Source organism: Oreochromis niloticus, linkage group LG16 (assembly GCF_001858045.2).
Source record: "Oreochromis niloticus isolate F11D_XX linkage group LG16, O_niloticus_UMD_NMBU, whole genome shotgun sequence".
Lineage (NCBI taxonomy): Eukaryota > Metazoa > Chordata > Actinopteri > Cichliformes > Cichlidae > Oreochromis > Oreochromis niloticus.
Window position 1 is genome coordinate 11,109,436 of NC_031987.2, and position 26,042 is coordinate 11,135,477.

Below are 26,042 nucleotides of genomic sequence, written 5' to 3' on the forward strand. Positions count from 1 at the left end.
GCTAACCCTTTGGCAATTTTAACGTGCCATGCTGATGACAGGTTTTTGGCCCTGGCATCAGTTTTTGTTTGGCTGGGCTCACACTGTGTAGGTCCATGGAGATGTATCCAGCGGCGAAAGAGTGCATGACAGATTAAATGCATTCAAATTAATTCATATAATTATTTTTGTTGGCAACAAACACACTGAGGGATAATTAAACCTATTTATTTAGATTTGCTCAGGTTTAAAATTACATAATACATTTTTTACTGTGAAACTTTAAAGACTGATTCTTCAAATGCCTTTTCAAAACATTCTTTGTACAAAGCCTGTGATCACTGCAAGGGTTCATTTACTTTATTTTATGTTGTTTCTAAAAAATAATTCAGGATTGTGTAAAATTTTAGCTCATGAGCTCTGATTATCACTTAATCTGACATCTCTTCAGGGTGAGATTGTATAGATCTGTATGGTGTTTGACGCTGTCTCCCTCTGCTGTCTCCTCGGTCCTCCCATCACTGACCTTACAGCTCTGGCTGCAAGAAAAAATATTTCCATTCATATTTTCAAACCAAGTCAAACAATCATCATTTTGCATTTTTTATAAATCATATTGTGTCCTTTGTCCAAGGATTTTCAGTCAGACAGTAGGCAAAATGCATATTAGTGGTGGATGCATAGGCTCCAGACTATTTTGGACAATTGCATTACATTTTAAGTTTAAAAGACTGCATAATCAACTCTCAATTGTAATGGAAAATGACCGAAATAAGCAGAGTAGAGTCCAGCTGATCTGAGTAGGCGCTCCATAAAATCTGACATTTGGGCAGTTTCCTTCAATTCAATTTTCAGTTTTATTTATACAGCATCAAATCACAACAACAGTCAACTCAAGGTGCTTTATATTGTAAGATAGACCCTATAATAATGCATAGAGAGAAAAACCCAACAATCATATGACCTCCTATGAGCAAGCATTTTGGCGATAGCAGGAAGGAAAAACTCCCTTTTAACAGGAAGAAACCTTCAGCAGAACCAGGCTCAGCTGGTCGCGGCAGTCTTCCTTCTCTCACCCCGCGACCAGCTGGGGTGAGAGAAGGAAGACAGAACAAAAGACCTGCTGTGGAAGAGAGCGAAAGATTAATAACAAGTATGGTTCAATCCTTGTCATTAGCATTTAGTTGTGTTAACACAATGCCAGAGTCTTCCCAGGAGTGGACATTCCAGCAAATTCAACTCAACGTCCCAAGATAAAATACTCAGAGACAGATCCCAGAGCTACATCTCAGACTCTACAGGCCTCAGTTAGCATGTTAAAGTTCATGAGAGTCCAATTAGAAAAAGACTGGACAAGTATGGCTTGTTCAGATAGATTGCCAGTAAAAATCCTCTTTTTTTATTCAAATGCAACTTTGCAAACCACAAAATCTGTCAAACAATGTCCTGACAGAGAAAATAGAGATGTTTGGACATAATGCACAAAGCCACATTTGGCAAAAACCAAACACAGCATATCAGCACAGTCACCTCATACTAACTGTCAAGCACAGTGGTGGAGGGATGATGATTTGGGTTTGTTTTGCAGCTGCAGGACTAGGGCACCTTACAATCAATGAGTCAGCCATGTGAAGTTCTAAAGTCACATGTGAAGCCATCTGACAGATAAAGCTTGGTCATGCAACAGAACAATGATTCAAAAGCAGCATATCTACAACACGTGGCTGAAAAAGAAAGGAATCAAAGTGTTGACCCACTCAAAGTTCAGATCAACCAGAATGAAATCAATGCTATGGTGTGACCTTAAGAGAGCTGTGTGTATATGAAGACCTGCAAACTTCAATGAACCTAAATGACACTGCAAAGAAGAGTGGGCCAAAATTCTTCCACAATCATGTAAGAGACTCTTAAAGTCGTAGAGAAAATGATTGCTCCAAGTTAATGCTGATAAAGGCGGCTCTATGAGCTACAGCTACTGAATCATGGTGTGTGCTTAGTTTTTCAAAGGACTGCATGCTGCTTTCAAGTGTAGCATTCAGATTACTCTAGGAATCAACTGATATTGATCTAAGGTAAACAAAGTACTCATCAAGACAGTTAATGTTACTATATTCTCACATTTTAATGCTTTTAGTACTCCAAATTAAGACAGAGAGGGAAACTGCTATATTATCTTCTTTTTAGATGTGTCAAGGTCTTTGTTTAGTTTTTATTTTCTTAAACATAAATCAAGTCCACACAGTTACAGTTAACATGAAGTCACAGTAACAGGTCTGTATATTTCTATATGTGGACATGTTTAAATTGATCTACTGCATGTTATACTGAAGATCTTCACAGCGTATCTGATGAAGATATTTTATATGTTATTTTTCACGAGGTCAAACTTCTTCCATCCAAGCCAGCCCGTCGGTAAACTTGTGTGTGTGTGTATGTGTGTGTGTGTGTACAGATCATGCCAAATTACCCACTGCCTAAAATATTCTTTATCAAGCTCCAGACATGTGTTTTCAATGTTCTTTAAATATACTGCCTACAAACACACACACGCACAGCACTTCCAGTGCCAGATAGTTAAAACGAAACCCCTCCCATGTTGTCTCTGAAACAAAGTTCAATTTATCATCGAAAAAAAAAAACATTTACACAACTTAACTTCAGGAGATTCACCTGTTGAGGAAACACCAGAGCAGCAGTCAAATCCTTTCAACCTAAAATCTGCATTTTAATACTAAATGTCAACTAGATTTACAATTTACTTTCTGAAATAGATCATTAAAAAAAATCCCTACAGTGTTAAGATCATTTCAACCCGGGAGTTCCAAATAAGAAAATATTAGAAGAGCTATTTCATAATGATAATAATTTATCAAAGTATCAAAGAGAGAATAAACAGAGAATGAATGTGAAAGAACGCTTTTTATAATATGTTTCAAATTTACACTAAACATGACTGGTGTTACCTGATTTTCCCTAAGACTGCTGTGTGTGTGTGTGTGTGTGTGTGTGTGTGTGTGTGCGCGTGTGTGTGTGCGTGTGTGTGCGTGCGTGCGTGTGTATGTTACTTACTCCTCACGACGTTGCGGTCAATAAAACCCGCCTTTCTTGCTGTGTTTCTGTGGCCTGGCTGCAACCCTGTATGGTTTTACCCACACACACACACACATGCACAAACACATACAAACACACACACAACACACACATACAAACACAGGCGCACACACACAGCTTCTGCAGTCTTGTAAACCCAGGTTGTGTTGTTTCCAGCAGCAGTAATATTTTATGAGGGTTTGGTGAGGGAATTACGGGCTGCTCAGGTCACGAAATCAGGTTACCAACTGTTTGTCAGTGATGTGAACGGATTTTATGTTTGAAATTACAGGTTACATAGATTTTACATGAACTACAACCAGACATTTTATTAGGTACACCTTTTTGAACACAGGTTCAAAAAGGTGTTGGAACCATTCCTCACAGATTTTGATTCATATTGACATGACAGCATAAATAAGTTGCTGCAGATAATGTGAATCTCTTGTTACACTGCATCATAAAAGTGCTCTGTTGGACTGAGATCAGGTGTCTGCTGAGGCCATTTGAGACCATTGAATTCATAGGCTAAATGAAGGTCAACTGGTAGTAGGTGGTTGTGTGCAAAGAAACCACTGATACAAGCCAGGATGAATCCATGCTTTTGTGTTTTTTACAACAAATTCTGAACCTACCATCTGAATGTTGCAGCAGAAGTTGAGGCTCATCAGATCAAGTAACAGTTTCACAAACTTTTGTCCAATTTTGGTGAGCCTGTGCAAATTGAAGCCACAGTTTCCTGTTCTTAGCTGACAGGAGTGGCACCCAGTGTGGTCTTCTGCTGCTGTAGCCCATTTGCTTCAAGGTTCAGCATTATGTGGTTTCTCTCAGGGAACTGCCGCTCAATGGATACTTTCTCTTTTTCAGACCATTCTCTGGAAACCCTAGAGATGGTTGTGTGGGGGAAACCTAGTAGATCAGCAGTTTCTGTAATAATAAGATCCAGCCTGTCTGGCATCAACAACCATGCCACATTCAAAGTCACTTAAATCATCGTTCTTACCAATTCGTCACCACGTCTGTGTTCCTAAATCTACTAATTTGCTGCCATTTGGTTGGCTGATTGCATATTTATGTCTGGTGACTGTACTTACAAGCACCTTTGCAGTGCTCAGTATTTTCTTGTGTGACAGTGCAGCCTCCATTTATAATAAAAGAACTGCATCCTTGCTTTCACGAGGCTCTCAGACTTGCCACGTTTTACTTTTCTTCTGATCAACCAGAGATTCTTCTACTTTGTTCAGAGTGTGAGAATTACAACAACATAAACTTGTTTAGGAAAAGATTGCAATAATTTTGTCACACTGTTTTAGATTAACATTGGAAAAGACATTGATTTTAAAAGTTTGATGTCATGAAAAACAGCGATTTCCAAACATAAGCCATTTTAATTTAACAAGCATCAAGATTTACCTTAACGGTTTGCACTAAAGAGGCTCATTCATTAACTTTAAAGATGAATGTTGGCAAATTGTGTCCTTAAAGCACTTTTTTCTTCCCTGTTAAATCCAGACTTTTAAAAAATTATTTTTAGGCAAATATTGATGAGAACAAGAACTATACTATTATTCGACTACGCATGAACTTGAAGTAATCCAGTCCCATGGTGATGGTTTGACGAGCATATGAAATCATGAGAACAGCAGCGACTTGAGCAATGTGTCTCCTTAGATGAGCTAGATTTCACAGCAGTGAGACATTTGTGTGATGGAAACTGAAAATTAGACTGCCAACAAAAAGCGCACATCAGAAGCTACTGCCAGCAGCTGTGATCCTTTAATGTCTCATGTTCAGCTCCAAGAAGGCAAAATATTAGATTTTCTCCCTCTGAATTCACTGCCCTTGTTCCGTCTTTCTTTCTTTCTTCCCCCTGTTTTATGAGAGGCTGTAAAAGTCTGAGCCAAAACCTGCTGGATGCTTTTATATAGAAAACACTAAAACGGCAAACGAGAGCTGATCACGAACATGGCTGAAAGGAAAGGAAAGGAAAGGAAAGGAAAGGAAAGGAAAGAGTGTTACGCTACATATATTGTTTATAAAAAAGTGTCTACAGCTAAAAATGATTGAGCACTGTTTTGAGTATTTGTAACAGACATCTTATGACTCATCATGCTAGGATAAAAAAAAAAAAACGTATCTGTGAAGATCCCTGTGGAAAGGAAAGGAAAGCAAAAGAAATGAAAGGAAGGAAAGGAAAGGGAAAAGCCACAATTAAGCGATTAGGTCACTCGTATGCGTCACAGTGTTTTAAAGTAACACGCTGGCAATACTGTTGCCTGTGAGTGTAAGTGAGAAAGTGAGGCATGCTGTTACATAAACTACAAGTTGAAAGTTTTAAAAGACAAACACAAAACACCACAGTTAAGTTACAGATTTGTTACAGAATGACTCGTGAGGAACCACAGTTGTGAAGCAACATATTTGTCATAAATACTGTATGAGGTGTTTATAGGTGAACTGAAGGAAAGGCTCAAAACAGCCTCCTCTGGAGGGCACTGCATCTAACAGGATTGAGGTACAATACAAACAGATACTGTGTAACAAATGACCACTTAGCAAAAAAAAACGTGTAATTTTAATTTAGCTAAAGCATGGGGTTATTCCAGGTGATTGTAAATATGCAGCTTGCAGTAAAGTTGTACCTCCAGTTGAGAGGTTGATGTGTTTGCAGGTCAAAGACCTCTGTTGTTTGAAAGCCCACATGAGGAGCAACACAGAGCACAGAGGCCTGCACTTACATCCGTATGCATTACACTTGCTGTTTAATTATATTAAATTCACCCGAGGACCAACTTATAGTTATCTTTTTGATCAGTTTTTAGAATTGCGTCATCAGACCTGAACATTAATTGTTTTCCAACAGCCTATTTTATGCAGATAGATGGCTAAAACTTATTCTGTTGTATGTTTAGGTGATGTGTTGCAGCTAAATGGGCCTGATGTGCTTTGTAATCAAGCAAATGTTTTATTTTTCTTTGATAAATTTGTTACTTTAATCTAGACATCCTGTGTTTGCATTCTTTCAATATTACCGCTTCCCCTTGCAAAACTGCTTTCATGGTTGGTGTTCATGATTTTAACCTATAATGGCACTAATTGCCATCATATCCGTGTTCTATATTTTTCCAGTGTTTATTCCAGGAAACTATCTAAAAGGGACAAGAGCATTTCCAGGATTCTTTAATTTGGGATGGCATGGTGGGGGGGAGGCAAAAACAGGGCAGGGGAAAACCCACAGGAAACCAGAAAAATGTAACCAGACATTAAAAAGCAGAGTAGAAATACTGCACAACACAAGAGTTTAAAAATTATATGGAATAGCTGTTTTACAAAGTGGTGAAAGAAATATTTACACTCTTGAGTAGCCTAATAATAGAAAAAAAAAAAAACTAGCATCAAACTATTCCTAAAGTAAAATCACACGTTATCCAGAGTCATCTATATTATATATATCATGAGACCATAATTATTGATTCATTATTGTGTATTATTTTGCACCTGGATATGATTATAATTGCTTATACACTCCTGGTTTCTATAATACATCAAATCCTTTTCTTATTCACGCACCCAGTTCAGGGTCTTAGGAAGCCTCACACCTATCCAGTTGTTGTCTCAAGAGGAGAAGTACATCCTGGACAGATTTTCAGTCTACCAACAGGGACAACAATGAGAAACATCCATCCATTTAACCATTTACATCTAAAGGCAATTTTGAAATCACCAATTAAGCTAACATGCATGTCTTTGGACTGTAGGCAGAGAGAACCCATGCAAACACAGGGAGACTCCACACAGACTTTCCTGTGTAACCTAGCATTATATCATATGCACATAATAGAGTTAGAGGTAGATTTACTAATGCACTGCACCAGAACAAACTGGATTTTAGTGCAAACAAAGTACTATTTTTAAAGAGAGCGAAGTGACAAGATTGCGTGTAAGATCACAGAGATGTTTGTGACTAACCCTGTTGCAAGTTGAGTTTCACTGTCTCAAAGTGCAAAATATAAGAAGGAAAATATTTAAATCAAGAGCACAAACTGGTTTACTAATATCAGCGACAAGCAACTTACTGCTAATTGTCCTAATATTAATGCTGAAAAAAGCATGTCCTACCTGAAGTTGATATTGAAATAAAATGGCAATACCTGCAATAAGAAAATAGTACAGCTTTTGTAAAACACCCGTAAAACTAACCACACCTATTGGAACTATTTGGGGATCATGCTCACATGCTATTTTATTCTGTTTAGCAATGTTTAGCTATTATTTTAAAGCTTTAGTTACTTAGTATTTCCGTTGATTATCAATCAAGTACACAGGAAGAAAAAAAACATGATGTTTGATGGGAGCTTTGTCATTTCTATCCATCCAGCATGCAGATAACTGAAGACCTTTGTAACACAAGTTTTAACATAACTGTAATGTAATTACTGAATTTAGTGCATTAACGAATTACCATCCATCCTAAGCCTGTTTGAAAATGTAAGCAGTAAAAGTAAAAACTTGTCAGAAAAAACACTACTACTCAAACAAAGTGCAAATACCTGAAAATTCAATATAAATGCTTCCAGTTAAGAGAACTGGTTATGCATCAGGTGGGACCAGTAGGAACCTAAGCCCAGACTCTAGACATGGCTAGGCAACTCAATAGTGGAGGACCCAGTGTGCCAAAATGAATTAAATAATTAATTATATATTTAATAATTAATTAAATAGCTATTCATTTCATTTAAAAGATTTAATAAAGTACTTGTTTACTTATTTAACATTTCAATGAATCGATGTCACGTTTAATTAATTATTTAATCTGTATTTCTATAATTCATTTTGGCACTCGTGAGTCTCCACATAAGACAGATAACTGAACTTGAAAAAGATGATACGCCATTCAGACTGTATTCTGGAAACAGAGCTACAGTAGAGCCTATTTTTCTTTCTCTTTTATAAACTAGAGCGCATGTGTCGAACTCCAGGCCTCGAGGGCCGGTGTCCTGCAGGTTTTAGATGTGTCCTTGATCCAACACAGCTGATTTAAGTGGCTAAATGACCTCCTCAACATGTCTTGAAGTTCTGCAGAGGCCTGGTAATGAGCTAATCATTTTATTCAGGTGTGTTGACCCAGGGTGAGATCTAAAACCTGCAGGACACCGGCCCTCGAGGCCTGGAGTCCGACACCCCTGAACTAGAGCTTCTTTCGCATGCTGCAGCAACAGGTGTGTCGCCGCTGTAAAGTTTGTCCCTGCACGGATGCCATCGCAGAGTTTCCTCCCAACAACAACAACCATACAGTACTGTCAGACCACTTCTGCTTTCACTGCGCTACACTGATTTGAATAAAGAAAAAAGAAATGCCTTAGCTCGGTGCCCCTGCTGTGACACCTGGACAGAGTTATCCGGATTTATTCACAGTGACCGCAGCACAAACCTCCGCAGCCTTCCGCCGACTTCAAACGGGCGCTTGGTGAGTTTAGTTAGCTTATTTAGCAGCTGTAGCATCGAGCTAGCCAACTTCTTTATTCGCTTTTCTCTCGTATTCTTAGATAGTGTAGGAAATTCTGTCAGGGGAATAAAAAAAACTGAAGATGATCACAGCTGTTTCTGTCTTCACTCGGTGACAGAAGAAGCATGGCTGTCAGTCTGTGAAAGTAAACAGCTTCCGAGATTAGATAGCTATTAGACAGATTAGATATGGATTTTGTTGCCGCCACTGTTTTGTAAATAGAGCTAAAAAACAAACAAACACGCGGTCATATTAAACTGACCTTTAATGTAAAAGCATCGATTTTAGTTAACGATGATCACATTACAATGTTGTAATGTATTTGTATTTCGCATATAAGTGATTTAATCGCCGTGAAGAACCAATGGTGAAATGTTTGGCAAATTTTGAGAAAGAAATTACTAAGAAGTCGAGCTAAAGTTAATGTTAAAAGCAGAGTTACTTATGTTCAAAATTCACCGTCCCATTTTTTAAAATATAATATTAAGAGTAAATATAATATCATTGCTCTACCTGCCAAACTGTGCTTTTTACAGTCCTCCACATCTTCTGTCAGAGATCAGGCATCCAACTATTTTAGGGACTCAAAGCATGGGTCATTGTATGGTAGCTTGAGCTTCACTCCCGAGAGTCCATAGTGATAGAGCCATAGCACCAGATACCAGATTTACCCATAAAAGTGCAAAGCAGCCAGCTCGGGTAGTTTTCTTTAGGACCTTATTATCTAGAAAATGACGATGGTGATAGAACATAATAAATAGGATGAAGATAGGGCATGTTCTATTTGCCCATCAATCTTTTTATGCTTATCCAGTTTGTGGCTGTCGGGGGGCTGGAGTCCCAGTTGTCATAGAGGAAGAGATGGGGTACAACCTTCTCATGGCTACCACATAGACTCAGTCAGGAAATCTCGGCTGGCCTAATGAGGCCTAAAAAGACACGTGCCTTTCTCTTTACTCTGGATTCACTCAGTGGATTCAAACCAAGGACCTTCTTTCTGTGAGGCTACAATGATTTATATTTACAAGTTGACTGTTAAACACAAAGTGTCAAGCACAGGATACTTAAAGCATGTCAGTACTCTGAGACCACAGTAAGGGAACCTGCATAAACTGTGATTACACCAAAAAGATCAAGTCTGTTAACAACCCGATCAATGAAAACTATGTTTACATCAAAGACTATCTCCTGTAAAGCAAAGAATAGGATTTATGTGATACATCATCTAAGTAAATATTGCTTCCTTCACCATGCCACTTGTCATGTAATAGAGTGATGTGTTAGGGTACAGGGTGCTGCACAAGAGGCTGAAAATCAGTGTTAATGTTTACTAAGGCAATATATTTTACCCTGTTCTGTGTTACAGATTTGGTTCTTGGCCCTTTATGTGCAGCCACATAAAGGGCCATAAACAAAAAATAAATTAAAAAGTTGCACCTGAATAGTGGACAGTTGTAAATAAATGCCTTTGAAAACAGCTCTTGACCACATTTCAGTCATATGCAAACATTGGGACAAATGTTATTGCATGTTATTACATCTGAACCAGAGAAAACCAACTGACATAATGACTTAAGTGTTTTTGGTACATGCCAGACTTATGTCAAGTGATAAACTGAATGTGTCTTTGTTGTTTTACCAAATAAGCCCCTGGAGCCTGATAAACCAACGAAGCACTGCAGCAGGACAGAGGATTCACTTTGTTCCTATCAGCTGAGTCATTCAGAGGGAAAACAAAGAAGAGCTTTGAAGAAATGAACATACAAGTGTCATAAGTGTGCTGAGGAATGGGGAGCCTGAAGTGATGGAGAATCCAGAGGCAAGGTAAGCACATAGGAGCGCTTTCAGCAGACCTTGGCTTTATAATCTCTGAGAAACTTGTTTTAAGTGGAAACATGTTGAATATAAAAGCAAGATCCTTTATACCTTTAGCCTTCATTTAATCTTGGACAATCTCTCAACCAGTGTGTTAAGCTTTTATTTATGTACATTAAAACACAAAGTTCATACCATTAATCTAAGAGAAACTGCTTTGCAACTTACAAGTTTATTTGTGTGTTTTATTAAGCTCTCATTAGCTCCGTATATTCACAAATGGGCATATATCTACCTTCACAAATACAGAAATATAAACAAGCATGCTCTCTCATAGGGAGATTGAAAGTCATAGAAGAGAACATAAGAAAAAATCACTGTTGGTGGACATTTACTCAAAAACAATAACAATTAAAGTTCAATTAAATTAAACCTTACTTATTGAACCTTTTCTCTTCAGTAAATAAGTATTCCAGTAAACATTAGTTCTTCTATAATTTCATTTCCATTACAGCTCAAGCGAAACTTTTATGCTAATGGTTATAACTACAGTACTGTGCAAAAGTCTTGAGTCATTCCTCATTTCTTTATATTAATTAAATTACATTTTATTGAGTGACTGTGTCTTCTTTTGAACTGAGAGAATTGCTCTTCAATTTTCTCATCTGATTCTGATATTTCTGATGATAGAGGAAAACAAGCACGGAGCAAGGTTTTACTGATGATTACAGGCATCAACATTCATAACTGTAAGTAAATGATGGGCCTCCTTGTTTTATTATACTGTCTATGATTACAGACTACCTAAATTAAAACGTAGAAATAAAAAAAATAAATTAACTTAACCTTGTAACCTTTTCAGAAGCTGCACACTATTGTTACAGAACTAAACAATATTTTTTACCTGGGATGTTTTTAACCAGCTCCTCAAAGCCCTGCTTTTCCACCCTGTAAACCACACCAGTAATTTCCATCCATCATTTCCTCTTCCTGTCTCAGGGAGTGTAGCTAGTGATTCCTCCAATGTTTTTGTAGAGTCAAATAAAGAAACTGGAACAAATGATGTGTTTTGTGCCAGGCTGCTTGTAATAGAGTATCTAAAGATAAAAATTTAAGAATTGCCTCTTTGACAAGTTGTCTGTTATGCGTAGACACAACCGTGGTTCATCTCTTGAGTTAGGTGCCTTTTTAATACTTTAGTGATTCATAGGTAAGTTTAACAACCAAACCAAATAAGCATTAATCTTAAAATGGCCAGATATGGGGACTGGAATGACCAAAGAAAAAAAATTCAGAGATCTTCAGAAAGCTTGAAGAACTATTGCTTAAGACTACTTTAAAAAATGTAGAAGTCTGACTCATTGAAAGCAAAATATGAAGAAATGAGGGGTTATTCAAGAGTTTCCCACAGTGGTGTGTGCATTTCATAATCACACAGAAAATACACAATACCAGAAGTACATTTTTTAATAATGTGAGAGTTTTGGTTTGGTTTTGTACTGTATAAAAAGAGTAGACAGAGCTTCTAGGTCTGAAAAGTAATGCCAGTGCTGAAGTGCCTTAAAGCTGATGGTGAGCAGGGGTAGATACCTCTGTCTATGCTCCCTTGACCGTGCCCTCAGTAAATACAATCTTGATTAATTTAGAGTTTCAGTCAGTAAATTCCACTGTTATTGAATACTACATGATGTCTATTTTGTGAATTATGTTCCCCATTAAAGTGCAGAGGAACAATAAATCAGGGCATGTTTTAAAATGGGATTTTTACAAACCAGTAGGTGATGTGGTCATTCTATTGTAACATACTCAGAAATCCTGTATCTCTAACTTTTTCAACTTTGATTACATACAAACAGCAATATCAGAACCTTACTAGGTGGCCCTATACTCAGTTGTTTATTTATTGTTGATTGGTACAGGAGCATGTGTATATAGCATAAACACGTGCCACATGCCACAAGTTCTATACCCTAAGCTAATTTTTAGTCCCGATCCTGTCATATATTTGTGTCTAGTTCAGGGCTGTGTAAACTGCACAGACTTGTTCGTCTACTTCAAAACTTAATTGCATGTCAGGGCCGGCAGACGTTGAGCAAATAATTATTGTTTGACAGATGGATGAGATTGAATGTAATCCATCTGTCACTCATAGTTGTGTCACTAAACCACATCTAATCTCTGCAGTTGGTGGTTTCCAGGTGCAGAATTTGGAGAATCTGTTCGGGTTGATCACATCTGAATGCACAGCCTTATTAAGACTTACTTATTTAATCTTTCACGCTTTATTGCAGCCTCGCAGATGAGCAGGCTCACACATCTCCAGACCGAGGACTCCTCCACGTTTGGCATTCAGCGGGCCACAGCAGGCAGCTCTGTCCAGACAGGGTGCTGCTGTCCAGGCCCGTGCTGCAGGTCTCCCTGGGGGAACACCATGGCCTCCTGCTCGCACAGGGTAAGTCTGTTTGTAGTAAAGAAGGCATCGCTTTCATTTATGCTTCATCACTGCATTTTTTCTCAGATGTTACTGTCTTTCAGGTGGTCAGGTGTATTCATTTGGAGAGCTTTTATGGAGGGATCTGAGCGTCCCCGTGTCTGCTCCGGTGCCAGAGGTCTCTCTGCTGGGGAAGACGATGGTCCATGTGGCTGCTGGCGGCTTCCACTGCGGTGCTCTTAGCGAGCAGGGTAGCGTCTACATGTGGGGGGAGAATACTGCAGGACAGTGTGGGCAAACAGAGAAGGGTACAGTCACAAACATCACCGGTGAGTTAACACCTTTCTTCTGATTTTCCCAACTTTTACCCTTGTGTTCAGCCTCTGCTCTCCATTGTAACTTCTCTCTTCCCTCACTACCTCTATCAGCTTCTTTCTTGCTTATCTTTTACTTCTGTTCTTTGTCAGAGATTCAACACTTTCTTTTCTCATTACTTTTATCCATTGTTGTGAAACTTCCATTTTCAGTCAGTGCTTCCTCCCATTTTTTGCAATATGGTTTATTTTTTATTTTCGTTCTTTATAAAGGCTGATATTAATTTACCAGCTACGTGTTTATGAGGCCTTAAAACAGATTTTTGTAGCACCAATGCTGGTAGTAGATATGCCAAATAAAAACTTGTTAAATTAGATGAAATGGTTAAAAAGAGGCATTTATTTACTTCTGTGTCAGGCTTAGTATGATTTTAATGAAACAGAAAATTACCTCACAGTTCCAGAGCCTTGTCCTGTCAGCGTGGTGGATGGTGAGGTCGTTCCTCCAGTGGTGGTTCGAGTTGTGGACCTTGCCTGTGGACGGGAGCACAGCCTGGCTCTGTCAGCCCAGAACGAGCTGTGGGCGTGGGGTAGTGGCTGCCAACTCGGCCTGGTCACCAGCACCTTCCCTGTGGGGAAACCACAGAAGGTAGTACTGCAACTCGTCCCTGTTATAAATGTGAATGAAGATTTAAAAACCTTCCCTGTTAAATGTAGTTGTAAGTTGTTAGTGAATTAAATTACATGAAGTACTGTTGTAGCAATAGTTAAATAGGTGTCACTACTAATTTATTATACAGCTAATACAAATATCACAAAACAGGAAAATAGGAGCTCGAGTGTAAAGGTTAAACAGTTTTCTCAGTACATGTCAATAATATTAGACATTTTAAAGTATTAGTTAATTTATGAAATGGTTCATTTACTCTTGTGTTCTTTATCCTCTGTGTCCAAAGGTGGAGCACTTGGCAGGCAGACATGTGATTCAGGTAAAATCTCGTTTCACTGCCACGCTAAACCTCCAAAGCTGTGATGTCCTGTTTCAGCTTTACTGGCTGTATTTCCTTCCTGCAGGTGGCCTGCGGTGCATACCACAGCCTGGCTCTTGTTCGTAGGTTACCTCCTCAGGACTATAATACCCAGCATGCCCCTAAGAAGAAGGAGCGAGGCCAGTCACCCCACTACTCGGTGACAGAGAGGGAGGAGCTCTCAGCAGTTGAGGATTCTCATTACTGCCCACTCGGAGTGGAGTTAACTGAAGTGATGAAAGGAGAGGTAAATAAAAATACAAACAGGAATAAGTAAAAGAACAATAATGAAAAGGGGGCTACAAGAATTGTAAAATAACTGCCATTACTTACAACAGTAGAGCAAATTATTGTGGATACTATAGAATAAGATGAATGCAGCTATTAATTCCATATAGGAGTTTTAATGCAGGTTATGTTTTCCAGAAACACATTTTCAAGTCTTTAAAAACAAATGTGAGCACTTTACAATTATCACAATCTCGAGCCAAAATATAATTTTTGTTCAGCTTTTTTCTATAACTGGCGTGGAGCATCAATATTAAGGGATATCTCAGTTTCTGTAGAAAAATGTAGAGAAAAAGAAACAAGCATCAGTGCCCTGTATGTTTAAATTCTGATAATACACGGGGTGAACTTTAAAGAGTCACACCATCATGTGGCATGGGTGGTCAAAACAAGTTCTAGTATATGAAAGGTCTTCTTTATAACTACATTTTCATTTGAGGCTCATCTTCTATCTGTGATTCTTTCTGTGTCCAAATCAGCTAATTTTGACCGGGTCAAGTGGGAAGCATGGAATAAAACTCTAAACAGTGAGAGTTTTATTCTGGAATACATCACACAAGTAAACTGATGTTCAGTAAACTGATGTTCAGTTTACTTGTGTAATGAGGCCAAAAAGGATATGGTTGTAGTTAATTTTTTGAATTTTATTTATTTACTTTTATGTTAAAAAAAAAAAAAGTAGTTTAAAAAAAAGGTACGGCACAGCTAATCAGAGCTGCCAGTCAGGAAGTGTCAGGGAAACTGACCGGTCATAAGAAGGCCACTTCCTCCCTCCCTCCCTCCCTCCCTCCCTCGCAGCAGAGTTATTTGAATGGGTCACTACTGAATGTGTCACACTGTTGGTTGCTATTGGTGACATGTAAATGACAAACAGTGTGTTAGGTGGTGCAATCACAATGTTTTATCACATTAGTGAGTGCATATAAAGCCTCAACATCCTGTTAATCTGAATAATGTCCAGTTCCAACATATTACAGGTGTGTAATTGTTGAAAATTGACTATAAACCTGTAATTTCCATAATCAGATACCATAGCTTTCTCAACAATGTGTGATACCCCTTGTCGTTTTGTGTTCACAGGCGTCTTCACAAGTTCGAGGACCCAGACGAAGGCTCCGGGCTGGAGCAACATCAGCAAGCAGCAGTCCCGGTTCTGATGACAGCAAATCTAACACTAAACAGTACGTTACTACATAACTCGCATCTCTCTTTTAACACTTAATTTTAAAAATAATTCCTAACTCTCAAGTTGTCTTTCCTTGCCTTTCCTCCATTGGAAAACTTTAGCCCAAACCTTGAATCTCAGGGTCAAACTGACAGTGTAACAGAGACTGACGGCAGCCCAAAAGTGCACTTGCTGTCAGCTGACGAGCTCGAGCTGCAAAATCTCCTTGAGAAACTCTCTGATCAGTCATTAGATAAACAAGACACTGACTCACTGAGCAGCCACACCTCAGGTTTGTGATATTCGTCTCTTCGATGTTTTGAAATTTATCATTTAATGTAACACTTAATATAACTGACTGCTTTTCTCTTCTTGATTCATCCTTCACTCATTCCTTTGTTTTCAATTGCTGCTTTTTGCTGCTTTCTGTAATGTTTTCCCCTCTCTCATCTGTTCTATCCAGACGACAGCTGCATTTCCTCAACTCCTTCCTCTGACCTGCTGACTTCCAGTTACAAAGATGACTTAAATACAAAGAGACAAATGCACAAGTAAGACTGTGTTTCAAAATGTGTCCCAGAACTGCAAAACATGAATAATAATCGTTGACTAATCCAGATACACACCCTACCAAGATGTTTGTTATCTTCAGTGTATTAGCAGCTTAACCTTTGACCTCCTGTTCCACAGTAACAGTGGACTGTCTGGGTCACACTCCTCTTCCCCAGTGTGTCTGAATGAAGTTCGACTCTGTCTGGAGAAGGAAAAGCGGTCCCTGCAGGGACTGAAGAGCTCTAGTCTTACAAACATATACCAGAAGGGGAAAACGGCAACGAGCAGGAGAAGCTCACTTCCCGGAACACCCACCCACGGTAGGAATGATAGGGTGTGAACAGCTTAACTGTACATTTGGGAAATGAGCTTATTTACTTTACTTCCAAGAGTGAGATGAGAAGATTCCCCAAGCTCCAAATATGGAGCCAGGAGACTGTTAGCATAGCTTTTCATCAAGACAGTAAGAAGCTATTAACAGAAAAACAGACACAGCATTTGATTCTGTGTAAAACCACAGCTGTTAGTTTTTGCATCTGTACTTGTATCTGAAATAATGGTAATTCCTGTAGTTCTAGCTTTGGAACTACAGGAACTGCTGTTAGGATTATGTTTGATTATGAATTTCAACTTTTTACATTAATAATTAGTGAAATACAGAATATGCTTCTGTATTTCACTAATTATTAATGTAAAAAGTTGAAATTGCAGGTAATATATATTACCTGCAACAGAACACACAGCGCAGTTCCTGCCTGTGTTTGCATTTCACTTTGACGCATTTAAGAGCAACATATCTTTTAAAACTTGAGCTTATGTGTCCAAATAAACTGATAAGTTAATCAAGGTTATTCTTGCTTTCTGAATATATCTTTTTTTCATTATTAAAGTATTTCTCAATCTCTATAAAAATGACATTCAAGTAGCCTGAAAACGTAATTTGGTCTTACTAATAAGTTGACAAATCTCTCTGTACATCTACCTGTTTTGTGCTTATCTTGACAACTGCTTGTCCAGTCCAGTCAGTGTTGGCCCTTGCATTACTGAGGACATGTGTAAGTGCTTTGCCGAGTATGAAATTATTTGGGTTATCCGGTCTAATATTTTGGGTCACTTTCGTTTACAAGTGACCCTCTGCCTGATCCACTCTGTGTACAGGGAGGAGGGGCAAAGAAAGTTTTCACAGGACTGTTTGCAGCCATCTTAAAAATTAAGGGCACTTCATGATTCAGTAGCTTGTAAAAGCTCCTTTGGGAGCAATAACTTGAAGTAACTGTTTTCTGTATGACTGGATCAGTCTCTCACATCATTGTGGAGGAATTTTGGCCTGCTCTTCTTTACGGTGTCTCTTCATGAACGTAATATTTTAACATGCTAACTGAGGCCTGCAGAGTTTGACATGCAGCTCTTGGGTTTTTTTGCAGTTAATCTGAGCATTGCATGGTCTGACCTTTGGGTGAATTCCCTGGGACGTCCACTCCTGGGAAGATTGTGGGATTGTGTTAACACACAACTGAATGCTCCAGACCAGAAAATTGCCAAAACTTCTGCTTTTGTAGAGGTGGTGACAGCTGCTGATGATCAGTTTATCACGTGCATTCGATGAGCAGCACCCACACAATTTCTAATTTTTGTTTGACTGTCTTTGTGAAGATATAATAATGCATTACTAATCATCTTACTTTTAATGTTAGCTTTAAGTTTAATCATCACTAGTAAGTGCCACAGTCTCACATAACCTAATTCTAACTTCCCTAAAACCAAGTCTTAGCCCTCAACTCTTGAAAGAACTTTGTGAGAATTTTATCGTAATAAGTGATGAAATGTTGTAAAGCTTGTTGGACACATTGTATTTATTGTTGATGTTTTATCTAATTTTGCATTTGGTGTCCTGTAATAAATTACCTCCTTTGTTTTGTTTGGATCAGAGGATCTTAGGAAAGCTGCTTGTTCTGGAATATGATAAGAATGTTTTAACAGGCATTTTATCAAATTTTAATTAAAATGTTACCTTCTAGCCTCTATTAAAACAACACAATCAAGATGAATTGATTATTGTGCCACATACTTTTGCTTCTCCAATTTCACTACCTGATAGAATAAGAAGTAAACCCGCAGTGGGTTTACTTCAGTTCACTTTTTTATTTAGCATTTTCAGTGGAATTAGACCTAGAGTTCTTCATTTTTTTAGGATTTAAGTTTACACAATTTTCCCATTTTAGCAAACATCTTATACTTTATATATATAACTCTATCCCAATACTGGTACTGGTAATTTCTGATAACTGTACTAATGATTTCATATAACTTTACTTAATAAAGGTTGTATGAAACACATTGATTGTGCCATACAAGGGCCGGCAGACTAGCTTCTCATTTTCTGGTTTTCCAGGAGTTTCAGGAGCGTAAAAATGAAAGTGTCTCGCCAGCCGACGCAGAAATGAAAACCACGTTGACATTTTAATTTTTTGCTGAAAAGCCTTTAAAAAAAAAAAATGTATTTATTTGATATATTGAATAGCAGAATGTTTTCATTGATGTTGTGACTTTCTGCTCTGTGCCTGCTTATCTTGACTCAACAGCTTGACTCAGTTCCCAATTAGTTTAAGTATTTTGTAGGTACAAGGTGGCACATGTTGATTCCAGCGAAGCTCTGTGAGTCATTGGGGTGTGTTCATGAAAATCCTTGTGGGTGCGGTTTGTTTGTGTTTGCTCACGTATTATAGTCAATAACACTGCACTGAACTGTGATGCAGTTTGTTTGCAGAGAAGACATAAACACTGAATTTTCTGAATTAATGACATCTCTTAAAATCTCAGAAGAGCCACGAAAGTTTGTTTTCACAAGCAATAATGATCCCCTTCCTTAGTTTATGCTCAAAATATTGGGAGATACTGGCGTCTTTATCTCTTGAGTCGCCCCTTGGCCAGTCTGAGTTCATTTTAGATGGATCATCCTGAAGCTATATTGATTCAGCTGATTGTGGGAAACACTGCAGATTGCATTCTGTAGCAATAATATCCATATTACTCAAAGATCGCTCAAGTCCATCTAGGCTCTTTTAGGATTTCAAGATCATTCTGAAACATTGACAAAAAACATTTTGTACTAGAGTTATGTAATTTTAATGAAAAACTCAATTTGCAATATCGACAAATGCTCAAATATGACAATTATGTGAGGATTCAGTTATTTGAATGTCCTCACCTACTGTATTTTTTCTTTTATTCAGTCAATGCTTTCTTATTCTGTGATTTGCTGGTGTGGTAGTCTTAATCAAAGTTCACCAGTGCCACTCTTTAAGTTAAGGCGACAAACCGTCATATTGAATCCCAAGCATCGTTTATTCATGTATATATTACATTGGACTACCACAGGGACATTAAAGTTTTACTCTACTCTGCTCGTGTATTTTTTCTTCAGGGTCTCCTCGGAGGCGACACCCTTGTGCTTGCAGGCCGTCCTCAGCTGGTGGGGCCTCGGCTGGAGCGCCAGAGGAGGCAGAAGATGGCCTGCCATTTCTGGAGACAGAGATTTGGAGCTGGGGGCGTGGCTCTGAGGGACAACTTGGTCATGGAGATCAGCTCGCTAGGTGGGGACCAAAGCTAAAGTGTAACAGTGATATTTAAAAATAAAATGTCTATATTGTGTTTACAATATGTCTATTATGATGTAATAAACACATGCATAATTATTATTTAAAGGTGAACTACATTACATTAGAAGATAATTAGATACAACCTTTTGGGATGAAATGCTCAATTGAATTAGGTGGAAATGTGTGTAAGAAAGAAATTATAACCACAAGATTAGACTGAACTGTGTGTTTGTGTGTCCAGACTCCAGCCTCTATGCGTCAAGTCTTTAACAGGGGAAGAAGTGATCAAAGTTGCTGCAGGCTCGCATCATTCACTGGCTCTCACTGCTCAGTGCCAGGTAACAAAAACGGCACACACTTCGCATGATTAGACAAACAGGTGCTATATGTGAGGACTCCCTTTGACATTAAATGCTCCCAAGCTCTTGACACCTTACTAACTATTGCTAGTTGTACTTACATGCTGAGATGAGCCTAACATTTCTGTATGTTTTAATGAGAAGTCCAGAAAGATTAGTTATGCTTTAACAAAAGGCTAATAGACATCCTAATTAAACATCAAAATTTGTGGCTCAATCTTAAAAATAAGATGTAATTAACTGTCTTAGGATACTTTAATCATGTTATTTTTCAAGGTCTCAAGTTTCAAGCATTATTTGTATGTAAGTGCATGCTCACCCCTTATTTCATCTCTTCTGTGCTGTAGGTGTACTCATGGGGCAGCAACATGTGTGGACAACTCGGCCACGTGAACATCCCTGTCACTGTCCCTCAGCAGGCGAAGGTACAGAAACCTCAGCCCATTTTTTAACATTTAATTCACACATTTCACACTTCTACCCAGAGATTTAGTCATTCACATAGATGTTTATTTTCGCTAATGTAGGAAAACATAGCAACACCATCCATTTCCTAATATTACTCTGTTTTGTTGTGGGTGCCCCACCATAGCTGTCTGATGGCCTTCGTGTTTGGGACTTGTCAGCTGGTCAGAGCCACTCCCTGCTCCTGGCTGATGGAGACTGTGTGCAGCCAGTCCTGTTGTACTGCGGCCAACAGAAGGAGCCAGTGCAAACTGAGAGGCTAAACCAGAGTGAAAGCTCAAGCAAGAGGTCACCCAGCAGAGTGGAGCGTTATACAGTCATGCCCACCCTGCTGCCCTTCTGCATCGAGGTTTGTAGGTCCAAAACGCAACTTAACACAGACCGTAAGGAAAATGATGGGTGGAGCATTTTTTCCGCTAAAGCACGAGCATATTTATGAGATGGAAGTTCTTACTCACACCAGCCTAACTCTATCTGTAATTGTAACCTAAATGTTACCCTCTTGTTTTTTCTGTGTGTGTGTGTAGATGGGTTACGTTAGCAGTGTGTGCAGTGGAGGTCAGAGCTGTGCGGTGTTGGCAGACCACAACGTCATGGGTTTTATTTCGGCTATCCACGAGCTGGCCTCCAGAGAGAGACACTTGTACTGTTGGTGTAGCAGTGTCAGGAAGATCCTCCTCACCCCTCTGCGTAAAAGAGGTCAGAGAGCATCTACTGCCTCGTTCTGCCGTATTAAAACATTTATTAAAATTAGTGTTTTTGTGTGTGTGTTTTTTCATCTGCAGACAGTTTGTGTCCAGTGTTGGGTGAGCAGTGCACCCATCTTTTCTTCTCTCTCTGTGAGAGTTTTGTTCAGCTGAGCACCCTGATTGGCCGACATGCCACAGCACTCACCTACTTCCTGCATAACGTGCAGGGCTGTGATGTCACTACCCTTCCCCTGCTGACACACACAGAGTATTTCATAGACGCATACAAAAGGTGAGTTGGTTTTTTTGTCTCACCAAACAAAAGTCCCATCATGTGATTCCCTCAAAGAAAACATGAACAGACATACTCATGTTTATGTCAGTAATCGCTGTGATGCCGTTTTATCACCTTTTCTCCATTTTTTTTTTTTTAGTTTTTACACTCACTGGTGACTGTACTAGTTGACCTTCCTTGTAGCAGGTTGCCTTCAGGACTGCCTTAATTATTCACGGCATAGATTCAACAAGATGCTGGAAAAATATCTCAAGAGATTTTGATCCATGTTGTCATGATCGCATCACACAGTTGTTGCTGATTTTTCAGCTGCACATTCGTGATGCTTTGTTTATTCGTGTATTACAAAGCAGTTATAGTGCTGTGGCTAGAATTATTTTACATACAAGCAAACCCTCCTGGAGATTGGGAACACACATAACATATGCTGTGATCAGGTTAGGTTTCATCACATCTTATTTAAGCTTATATACAGTTAAAAGAAACAAGCCAGGAAGACAAACCTATTTCAAATGATCTTTAATAGTACGAACGCCTCTAATTTGAGTTGGAGGGTTTAAGCTCTTCTTACAAGTTCACATGACTTTGTAAAGCTGTATCTTGTGCGTGACTGAGGAGTAAAATCTAAGTTAAAATCCCTCTGTCTGACTCTAGGTATTTTTCTTCACTTGGTGATTTCCAAGTAATGGGCGGATTCCAACCACTTCACAAACTCTCGCTGTAAGCACTTTTATTTTTCTTAAGCGCTCACTGTAGGAGTGCAGCTCTCTTCATTTGCAAATACATGTTCTTGTATGTTTTCTTCTTTTGTGACTAAACTAAAAGCATAAAACTTATCCCAGTCACTTGACAGACGTGTTATTCTAAGAGTGCATCTGTCTCTGCCTGTCTCTGTTCCTGCCCAGTGAGAGTTTAGGCTTTCGGCAGACTTTGCTCACTCAGCTGTCCGTATCAGATCAGTCAGCCAGTGGTGATGTTGATCTGGTTTCAATGTTGTACTGGCCTCTGCAGCAGCTCCACCAGTACAGCCGAGCCCTGCTCAAACTGGCGGCCTGCTATGATGTGGTGAGAAAATCCTCTTCTCTCCTTTTGTGTCAAGCACTTTTTTGACCTTCCTTCTTCTTCTTCTTCTTCCCTCTTTCCCTTGCTTCATTCCCTCACTTTCTGTTTCGTTCCCATGACTGAGCAACATTAGAACAAGTGGTTGTTACTGTCACTGTATTGACTTCAAGTCTTTTATATGTTCAGGTGTACAAAATTCTCTGTCGTGCTGTCTTTCCTTTTCTCCACAGTTAACTGTGGAGTATAAGTCCCTTGATCAGGGTCATAAAGATTGCGAGTCCCTGTCTTCATCACTGCTAAGAAGGAAGAAGGAGGCTGAAACCACCTTCCTGTTCTGGAAGACCCACTCTGGCAAAACTACTGTGAGCACAACCCTGTTTTATGTGCCTGCATCCTGTAATTTTTTTCCTAGTCTATACACATTAGTCACTATGCTTTCCTTTGAGGTTTTAACCCATGACAACAAGTGTGTTTCTACATTTTATTTCACTCCCTAGAGCCGCTAGCCTTCCTGGCAGGACTCTCTAAGTGCTCCTTTTCAAACTGAGCTGATTCCCAGAGTATTAATTTGCCCTGAACAGCCCTGCCCTGTATTTCATTGGCTAAAGTAGTAGTAGTGGGTGTAGCATGCTGTTCAAAGACAGAAAAAATAGGTACAGTTTTCAAAACTTTCAGTTGGATGTCAGTCTCTTGTCTGCACCTCCTTTCTTCAGTTGCTAAAGAACTATAATAGATCCTTAGAGCAACTGGTGTGTTAAAACACGCACCTGAAGTGTCTGCTTGCACAGAAACCTGTTTCCAAGGGTTTCCTCTTGTAAATTCATCAAATTCCCAGACAAATATAAATCACCTTTTCTTTAAATTTGTTGCACTTTGATCAAGGTGTCTGCAAGAGCATCTAAACTGCATGCTCCTCTGCAAAGTAGCAACCCATCATTGTGCAGTACAGTCTATTGAAAGTAATGGTTTTCAGAGTGCAGCCTCTGCCACATCCTGTGTGAAAACACATTAAGTTATGAGACATGTGTTGCAGCTTATGAGCTACCAGAGTACCCCGGGTTTTATTAAGGAAATTTATGTGTGTGATTTTGTTCTTCAGGAGTGCCTGCGTCTTCCCAGGCGTCGTGTGGTCTGTGAAAGCAGCAACAGATCTCTGACTCTGCAGAACGCCGGCCGGTTCTCAAATCACTGGTTCATATTGTTCAATGATGCCCTGGTGCACACACAGGTACTCAGAATAAGTCAGTATGAAATCAGATATATTAAAGTGCTTTTCTTGTTTATGTTGGTAGCATAAATTCATGTTGGGGGAAGCAGAGCATAAAGGAGCCTTTTCTAAGTCTTTTAAAATTATCTTTACTTTATTTTCATTTTTTTTGTTAACAACAACACTCACTGTACACCAGAGAAAACCCAAAGGATCTCTGATCTGACAGTGATTTCTGGTCATCTGCATTGATTTACAGCTGAAGCTTACATATGAACATTGTGTCTTTTATTCAGGGTACAATTCCCTCTCAGAGCTTCGTGAGTATCCCTTCCACCAGTTTACCCAGTTTCACCTCCAATAACAGACATCACTGTAACTGAGCTTGAGCTTGAGCTGCAGCGGCGCATTGTAGGTGGGCCAGCATCTGTTCAGTGCTTCCACTCTGACAGGATCAACTAGGATTTGAATGCAGCTATATAAATGTTAATACAGGACTTCATCTATGTCACAGGTGCCTAAGGATCTGGGGCTTTATATACTTTCAGAAGCAAGTTCTTCTGTTAGTTCAAAGATCTTAGGCGATTTTTTTTCCCTGCAGAAATACGAACTCTGCAAATATCATATAGGCCGAATAATTAACTGCCTCACCAGTGAGTCTCTCATCCTGTGGACATGCTCCAGCTCCATCTTCTTGAGTAGCACTTGGCGACACTAGTCTATGCTCTGCTTTGCAGCCTTGTTGAGCTTGGGATGGCAGCACACAAACCTATTCACCTCTAGCTGGAGTAGCCCTCCAGCTTGCACCAAATCTTCACAGCAGAATAAGATGGTGGAGTTGAAGTTGGTCCACCTGAGAGACAAGAGTCTCACTGGTGGGATCACATCTGTGGCAACTGGTCAGCCCTTTGATAGGAAATGAAAAGAACGAACTATCGACTGATCTACGACTAAACTAAGAATTCGTTGTCTGCTTGTATAATAATGGACGATGGCTTGCGTTGTTCATATATGAATTTTTCCTTTGATGTCAGAATTGCTGGCCATTATGTTCCCTAATACTCTGTTTTTAATATTTTGTCCACTCAGTTAACATGAATGAGGCTAAAACAAACAGTGATCATTGGCCTTTGTAATATTCCAGCATTACAGACGCCCTGTGTTAACATTTATTCTGTGCATGTGGTCCTGATGGCTGATTCTGTCCAGCTGCTGCTGAGCAGGCTGCTGTGTGTGGATTCATCTGTGTTTAGAAGATTTTCCAACATTAGTTAGTGGGGAAAGTAGATGAGGTCATAGCTGCAGTAGTTCAGAGCTTGGAAGGGTGATGGTGAAAGGATGCATCTCTCACTGCTGTGGTCTAGCTTTAAACAAGGAGACTGTCACTGATTTCTTCCAGATGATGGCTTCTTTATTCTTACATTTACTGTCAGCTTGTCCTCTCTGGCTACTTTTTTGGTTTTAGAGCAGTTTCTTCCTGAGACTCTGTTTCCTGTTTGATGTGGTGTGGTGTGTTACTAGAGTTTTGGGTTCATGTCACGTGTTGTGAGTTAAAACTTTGAGATAGCGTTCATGTACTAAAAGTCATTTTGTGCATCACAAATAAATCTCATAATTGTAATATGTGGTTAGTATGCAAGGTGCACTAAGAAATGTTTGTAATTCTTCCCATGACAATCAAAAATGAAAGCTGGTCAGTTCCCTTTCAAGGTCTTCACCTTATCCATCCATCTGTTTGTCTGTTCGTCTACCCATCCGGCCATCCACCCACTCAATTCTGCTTATCTGCCATCAGGTTATGCAGGATATTCTAGAGATCTTTCTCCCCACCATCTCTTTCCTGTTCCTCCTGAATGATCATGAGGCATTCCCAGGCCCAATGAGATATAAAGTCTCTCAGTGAGTTCTGGATCTTTCCCTCCTAGATGTTAGATGTGCCCCCAAACCCTTCATTGATGAGTCATCCATGAGCAGATGCTTGAACCATCTCTGCTAGCTTCTTTTTTCACACAAAGGCGCAAAGGCTTCAAATTCCTTCTGGATGTCTGAGCTTCCCTAAGAATTAGCCCAGAAGCTCTTAAGGTGATTTTACTTGTTTGGTCTTTAGATCTCCTTACCTTAGGTGAGAGTTGGAACTCTCGCTTTACCATTCAGTCATTCAGGAGAAAACAAATTTGCCATGACAATCCAGTCACACA

At 39.3% G+C, this 26,042-nt stretch overlaps 1 protein-coding gene across 4 annotated transcripts in view; it reads left to right on the forward strand.

The window, feature by feature from the left end:
* The first annotated feature begins 8,304 nt into the window (after positions 1-8,304).
* The window catches only part of LOC100694505 (alsin), a 32,471-nt gene continuing 14,733 nt past the window's right edge, over positions 8,305-26,042 (forward strand). The window contains exons 1-23 of one of the 4 annotated variants that reach the window (XM_019353261.2): positions 8,307-8,536; positions 10,223-10,399; positions 11,081-11,139; positions 12,682-12,842; positions 12,926-13,150; positions 13,594-13,784; positions 14,092-14,124; positions 14,210-14,410; positions 15,532-15,632; positions 15,739-15,908; positions 16,080-16,167; positions 16,307-16,488; positions 19,593-19,761; positions 20,009-20,105; positions 20,474-20,551; positions 20,719-20,940; positions 21,119-21,290; positions 21,377-21,572; positions 22,230-22,295; positions 22,481-22,640; positions 22,868-22,999; positions 23,737-23,865; positions 24,141-24,164. In XM_019353261.2, the coding sequence (XP_019208806.1) occupies positions 13,021-13,150; positions 13,594-13,784; positions 14,092-14,124; positions 14,210-14,410; positions 15,532-15,632; positions 15,739-15,908; positions 16,080-16,167; positions 16,307-16,488; positions 19,593-19,761; positions 20,009-20,105; positions 20,474-20,551; positions 20,719-20,940; positions 21,119-21,290; positions 21,377-21,572; positions 22,230-22,295; positions 22,481-22,640; positions 22,868-22,999; positions 23,737-23,865; positions 24,141-24,164 (2,541 nt within the window). In that variant the 5' untranslated portion in view covers positions 8,307-8,536; positions 10,223-10,399; positions 11,081-11,139; positions 12,682-12,842; positions 12,926-13,020. Of the gene's footprint in view, positions 8,537-10,222; positions 10,400-11,080; positions 11,140-12,681; positions 12,843-12,925; positions 13,151-13,593; positions 13,785-14,091; positions 14,125-14,209; positions 14,411-15,531; positions 15,633-15,738; positions 15,909-16,079; positions 16,168-16,306; positions 16,489-19,592; positions 19,762-20,008; positions 20,106-20,473; positions 20,552-20,718; positions 20,941-21,118; positions 21,291-21,376; positions 21,573-22,229; positions 22,296-22,480; positions 22,641-22,867; positions 23,000-23,736; positions 23,866-24,140; positions 24,165-26,042 lie in introns of all 4 variants that reach the window. The other 3 variants (XM_019353258.2, XM_019353257.2, XM_019353259.2) reach the window with 3 other exon arrangements.